At 30.6% G+C, this 7,550-nt stretch overlaps 1 protein-coding gene across 1 annotated transcript; it reads left to right on the top strand.

Moving 5' to 3' along the window:
- Nucleotides 1–5,845: 5,845 nt before the first annotated feature.
- Nucleotides 5,846–6,769, top strand: LOC131013996 (receptor-like protein 19). The gene has a single exon (XM_057941935.1). It carries the CDS (start codon nucleotides 5,846–5,848, stop codon nucleotides 6,767–6,769), a length of 924 nt encoding a protein of 307 aa, XP_057797918.1.
- The last annotated feature ends 781 nt before the right edge of the window (nucleotides 6,770–7,550 follow it).

The raw sequence follows: 7,550 nt of genomic DNA on the forward strand, positions 1-7,550 counted from the left end.
TACGAAAATTCTTAAAATTCGTGCTGAAGCTATTAAGGCACATATATTTTGCGTACGGAAGATGTATTTTTATCGATAATACTTTATCAGGCTGCTTACCAAAAGACATTTGCTCGCATAACAACCTTCAAAGACTCAAACTACTTAGCCTGTACTCGAACGAATTGGAGGGAGATATACCATTGAGTTTGGGTCAATGTACACAACTTGTGATTATTTACTTATTGCAAGATATAGCACTGGAAATCGAATATACCAGCTTCAAAAGAGGTGAAATAATAATAATTTTTTTAAAAAGTTGCGTAATATATTTTCCCGATAAAAGAAAAAGGAAAACACACTCTAATATTTTGAAAAATAATTGGAGCAGTGGAATCTCTTTTTCACATGAGACTTGAAGGCAGCATCCCACTTGAAAATGGAAATCTTTCTTCGCTCGTCTATACTAGGAATTTAACTAGTTTTATACCTTACTATTTCATTTCTATTGATTATTCAGAAATAGGTTGATAATATCATTTGGTTTAAACGTAGATTTTTGGGAAAATGGCAAAACTACGGCTCTTGCCTCTAATGATATTTTTCGGTTCCTCGGTAACGTGATGTATATATAGCTAAGCAATTTAATTGTTCTTTTCTCATTTTACTTTCAACTTTATTAATACTGATTCTTTATTCAGATGCCCAATCTAACAATAAAACCGGTCATACACCGAAATCTAGATTTGATGTATTATAGTCTCCAAATATAAAAAAAACTAGTGAGTATTTCGACGGGGAATTATTTTAAATTGTAATTTAAATTAAATTATAGTAGTATTATACACATAACAAAAACTTACCAAAATTCTTAAAATTTGTGCTGAAGCTATTAAGGCATATATATTTTGCGTACGGAAGATGTATTTTATCGATAATACTTTATCAGGCTGCTTACCAAAAGACATTTGCTCGCATAACAACCTTCAAAGACTCAAACTACTTGACCTATCGGAGAACAAATTGGAGGGAGATATACCATTGAGTTTGGGTCAATGTACACAACTTGAGAGTATTGACTTGTCACTCAACAACTTTGGTGGAAATGTCCCTAGAGAAATTGGGAACATCACACAGCTTAAGGAATTAGACCTTCGTCAGAACAATTTGAAAGGTATGGTCTTATCTTTATACTAATAATTTAACTGATTACCTCGAAATCAGTTGATGATATATAACGTCATTCAATTTCATGCTTTGTTTTCAAGCTTTGCATTGTTTTACAGTTCAATAAATCTATGCAACCACATTGTGGCCACCCACAATTTAGTTTAATAGGGAAATTTTCAATTTGTTTAATTTATTTTTTAAAATAAAAATAGGATTTAGTTATTTTAATGTATTCTCTACATTATAGTTATTTTTTTGTAATTTTTTTGCAACTTTTATTTTTAATTTATTTTTTAATAAAAATAAAAAGTTACAAAAAAATTATAAAAAAATAACTACAATGTAGAGAATACAATAAAATAACTAAATCTTATTTTTATTTTAAAAAATAAGTTAAATAATTTTTTTTTCTATTTAAGTGAATTGTGGTTTTGAGAACGGATTTTGATGTCAAATCTAATAACCGTTATAGGTTCAACAAGTTTTGAAAGATCACGTTAAGTACTCAAAATATCACAAGAGATACTTATATTCAATTAATTTCATATAGTTGGACAGCGTTAATTTACATTTCATAATTGATAAGATGTATGAATATTTTTATTTTCATTATTTGAATTTTTTCAGTCCCACCCTTGTAATGGGATATTAGCTCACCTAATAGTATTTAATAACTGCTTTGACTCGGTTTACAATTTACAGTTTAGAGTTTAACATTGATATGATTGTCAGTACACATGATAATACGAGACAAAATTAATGTTATGGGAAAGTATAAAAAGAAATCTAACATTGTGAGAGATGATGTAGTCAATGCAGGTGAGCAGTAACAATATCATTGGACTTTTTGGGGACAACTTTTATCCATGTAGGGCGTTTTTATTTTGTATAATTGATAAAATGTATGATTGAGTATTTTTTATCTTTAAAAGTATGATTGCTCCAAATTCCAATCCCACTCTTTTAATGAGATAAGATTTTCCAAAGTTCCAATACATCAAAGTAAACAAATGATTAGCCTTACTATCAAGGTCAATCCTTCAAAATAAACTCCCCCTAAATATCTTCAATTCTCTCAAAGAAGAGTTTGGAAGAAGCAATTCCACAATATGCTTTGAAAACTTTAGCAAATCTGTGGCCATCTTTCATTTAAATACATAATTCCATCTAAACTAATCCTCAAAAATAAGTTTTTATAATATTTTTGATGAATTAATAGTTATTTGAGTAGAAGTCAAATTTTGTGGCTCAATGATTTGTCTTCCACGCGGCATTGTCACATAAGTCAAATAATGACTTGAAAATTTAGTTCTTTTGTAAATTAATACTTTATCCGTCCCATAAAAATGTGCATCATTTTTTGTAGCATGAGTTTTAATAAAATGTTAAATAATTGTATTGGGAGTTGAAAAAGTGATTGATTTTATTAAAAAATAAGAATAAGAAATAAAAAAAATTAGTGGTGTAGTAGTGTCCAAAAATGACAATGCACACTCTTATGGGTCGGAGTAAGCTAGTCTCCAAAAGTTCTAGGCTCACAAGAACAGTTTTAGATTTGAATATAAAGGGCATTTGTAGGCTTCTGGTCTCCAAAATTCTAGGCATATTTTAAATCAACTATTACTCTCTTTTTTATTAAAAAAAAAAAGATTAATAACGATTTTTCATTTTTCCCAATAGTGATTCAAATATCTAATCTATTAATTGGAAGCGGAGAACTTTACCAATTGAATCACGCTTCGTTATGAAATTAACTATATATAACTTTGCATGACTATATATGACTTTGAATTGATTAGATATAAATTCTTGCACATTAATCTTTTTGCAATAAACCGTATGCTTTGATTAAAAAAATGACATTTTAATTTTATTTAAACAATTTAATACCAATTTGTAAATATCAGAGGGCCCACAAAACTTAATTGATATTGCTCAATTTATAACTATATATAACTTTGCATGACTATATATGACTTTGAATTGATTAGATATAAATTCTTGCACATTAATCTTTTTGCAATAAACCGTATGCTTTGATTAAAAAAAATGACATTTTAATTTTATTTTAACAACTTAATACCAATTTGTAAATATCAGAGGGCCCACAAAACTTAATTGATATTGCTCATGATTACTGACTCTAAACCGAATTATTGACCACTACTTAGCCCATATCACAAGATATATTGCTCATGATTACTACGGTGGGCTCTTATTTATTATTATTATTATTATTATTATTATTATTATTATTATTATTATTATTATTATTATTTCTCTCTCTTTTTCTATACTTGACTCGGTTTACATCGATCTAATTAAATGGAATAGTTTACAAATTAGCCCATATGACAATATATATTCACTTTCATATAATTAGAAAAAGCACGCCACTAACTAATTTTCTAATAGTAATTATGATTTTAGATTGGTTAGTTTAACTATATATGACTCAGCATTGAATAGGTTAGATATAAATTTTTGTACATTAATCTTTTAGCAATAAACCGTATGATTTGATAAAAAAAAATGACTTTTTAATTTTATTTTAACAACTGAAAACCAATTTGTAAATATCAGAGGCCCCCACCCATTGCCAAGACTAAATTGAACCGAGTCAAAATTAAGTGGATTCGAAAATTACCATTTTTAATATTCACTTAATAATGTATTCAAACTAACAAAAACGAACCATTAAATATAGTGTTCTAATTATACTTATTATTTTTTTGGTCGTGTTATAATAATCAAATCAATTTATTTACGACTTGGCAATCAAAGAGATTGATTATGTATATCTTGGGAATAAGAAATTCCACAATGCTATGAAAGCTTTAGCAAATCTTTGGCCATCTTTCGTTCAATTATAAATCAGTTTAGTGGTAAAAAAATGAGATATATGGAACATTACATAAATTATCTGTCGTCCATTTCCTAATTTGTTGGTTTTAGATACATTTGTTGAAAAGATATTTCAAATTATCTGCCAAAGTAATTCTTGTAAACGTTTGCTACTAACTTTCAAATCTGCAAATCCTACAACTCTCCTCCAACCAATTAAATGGTGAGCTTAATTCCACTCCATCTACAACTTGACATCCCTTGCTATCTGCAACTCGGCAGAAACGATTGCAAAACTTGATCAAATCTTTATCTTATTTTGTTTTCTTTGCTTGTTGGCTTGTTCTCATATAACTAATTTATGCTTAGTTAGATATTATCAATACTCTAACAGCAGTTGGATTTTCTATTTCCAGCCATATTAGATCTTCTATTTTCTCAATGTTAGCAGATGATTTGTTAAATTATGATGTCATCAAGTATACTTGGTGTGCATGTCTTCGTGATACAGGGAAATATAAGATTTGTAACAAAATATCTTGTGTGCATTGCTAATTGATTTATACTTTAGAGGCATTTAGCAAATAATAAAGTTTGAGCGTAAGTACAAAACAAAATGTCTTTCTTACTATGCTCCATCTTTAAAGTGATTGAAATGAAGGGTTCTTCAATGTTTAGGTCCAATACCATCCACCATTGGGAATTTATCAAATCTGCAGTATTTATATCTCTCTTCCAACAAATTAAATGGTGAGCTCTCATTCTCCATCTGCAACTTGACATAACTTCTTTACAACTTGATCGGATCTTTGGCCATTTTTGTTTAAACTAGTATTTTTAATATTTTACATTTTAAATGGTGAGCTTCCATTCTCCATGTGCAACATGACATCCCTTCAAATTCTTATTTTCTCAAATAACAGTTTGGAAATCTTTAGACATATTTCATCTAAATGCAAATCACTTTAGTGGCCCCATTCCATCAATATTTATGAGAGGGTGTATTTTTTAGTCTAACAATTTGAGTGTTAATAAATTGCAAGAAAACGTGTGTTCATACAAGATATGATATTTGTCTAATTCCTTTGTCACTCCATGTGCAATATGAAATAAAAAAGGATGACTTATCTAATTTTGAATCATTGATTTCTCAACTTGCTAGGTTGTTCTCATTTAATTAGCTCGTGCTTAATTAACTAAATACTTTAACAATAGTTGGATTTGTTGTTTCTAGCCATATTGTAACTCTATTAATTTTAAGGATCAATGTTAGTTAGCAAATACTATATTAAATTAAGATGCCATTGAATATATGACACATGCATGGCTGATATAAGAATAGAAGAGGTAATTTAATTTCTATCAAAATACTTCACGTGCATAAAATGTATTTCTTCATTGCCATGTTTTTTTTATGTATCTAGATTGTCTCTAAAGCAATATATATCTACGTTGACTTCTCAAACTTCCAGGTCCAATACCATCCATCATTGGGAATCTATCCAATTTGCGGTTTCTACAACTCTCTTCCAACAAATTAAATGGTGAGCTTCCATTCTGCATCTGCAACTTGACATCCCTTTGGTTTCTTCTACTCTCAAATAACAGTTTGGAAGGGACAGTTCCACAATGCTTTCGAAACTTGAGCAAATCGTTGTTCATATTTCATTTAAATGCAAATAACTTTAGTGGCCCCATTCCATCAATATTTATCGAAGGGTGTAGTCTTCTCTCCATCAATTTGAGTGGTAATAAATTGCAAGGAAGATTACCTAAATCCTTAATCAATTGCAAAAGTCTGAAGGCTCTAGACGTTGGAAATAATAGAATACAAGATGAATTTCCGTTTTGGATGGAAGGTCTTCCTAAGCTTCGAGTACTCATATTGAAGTCCAACAAGTTTGATGGTAACATGTCGCTGCCTTCACGAAGTAACCCTCCATTTCAAAAGTTGCAAGTTTTAGATATATCTGACAATGAATTTGTGGGGTCTCTCCCTCAAACATATTTCAAGAACTTTAGAGCAATGATGGATGTGAAGGAAAATAAGACAGATCTACTTACAAGTATTGATGATTTCTATTTTCTAAGGTATGTGGAGATGAGAATCACCTTGAAAGGTTTGGATCAGTTATTGAAGAGATTGTTGGAAGACTTTACAATCATTGACTTATCCTCCAATAAATTCTCTGGGACTATTCCACGTTTCATAGGTAATCTTAATTCTTTGAGATACTTGAATTTGTCCCACAATAATCTCATGGGACACATACCTGCATCTCTTGGAAATATAAGTGTGCTTGAATCACTGGACTTGTCATCCAACAAATTGGATGGAGGAATTCCAAGTGAATTGACGAGGTTGACATTTCTTGCGAAATTAAACCTGTCAATGAATAATCTAGTGGGGCAAATACCACAGTCTACTCAGTTTTCCACATTTGAGAATGATTCATATGTGGGAAACTTGAGATTGTGTGGATTTCCGTTGACGAGAAAATGCAACGAGGAGAATGGGCAGCGGATGCAGCCAGAAGAACAAGATGACGAAGATGATGAGTATGGATTTATAGATGGATTTGGATGGAGAAGTGTGGTGATGGGATATGGAAGTGGAATCATAGTTGGAATTGGAATTGGTTGTTGGATTATTCGATTTGGAAGGCCAAGATGGTTGGTGGAATTCTTTTTTGGCGTTGGATATACATACAAGAAGAACAAGAAGAAGAAGAAGAAGACAAGGAAGAGAGCTACTCCAACACAGAGGAGAAGTTGATTCAAGACAAATATATATTATGAGCTTTTCTTTCTTGCTTTTTTGTTCTTTTCCAGACATCAGATTGTTGTTTTATGATTGCTACTTGTGAGTTTGTGCTTTTGAGTTTATACAATGTTGTTTATGTTCAAAGTTTGCTAAGTTTTAATTTTATCTCATTTAAAATAGTTATTTTCATCTGGCCTTTTTGTCGAACACTTGGCGAACTGATTTTCGCTATTCTTCTCCACCGTTTTTACTTCACTGGAAAATGGAGCTTTTACTTCGTCTACGGTGTCGTTTTTCTCGAAATCCGGAGTGTGTGAAATCCTAGAGTGATCTCCGACAATGATTATTAATTTTGATTGGTTGAGGTTGGTTATAGTGATAACTTGGATGCATTTTAGATCTTGGCAATCGAATAATTGAGATTGGATATATGATATAATCCTCCAAACTCTGGGTTGATAAACGATTGTAATCCGAGTTATCAATCACGTGTTCCATCGTGCAAACCAAATACTTTGATTAAAGGTGAATTATTTTATCAATCATGCGTTACCACACACAAACCAAACGCCTCCTTAGATACTTGAATTTGTCTAACAATACTCAAATTCCCTTCTTCTCTTGGAAATATGAGTATTCTTGAATCACTGGAGTTGTTATCAAATAGATTGGATGGGGAAATTCCGAGTGAGTTGACCAAGTTGAATTTTTTTTTCGAAATTAAAGTATTTTGATGTTTGAATTTTTCCTATATCTCATTCTTTCATATATTCATGTCAAATAAGCATTAAGG

The sequence above is a fragment of the Salvia miltiorrhiza genome, chromosome 1 (assembly GCF_028751815.1).
Source record: "Salvia miltiorrhiza cultivar Shanhuang (shh) chromosome 1, IMPLAD_Smil_shh, whole genome shotgun sequence".
In the NCBI taxonomy this organism is placed as follows: Eukaryota; Viridiplantae; Streptophyta; class Magnoliopsida; order Lamiales; family Lamiaceae; genus Salvia; species Salvia miltiorrhiza.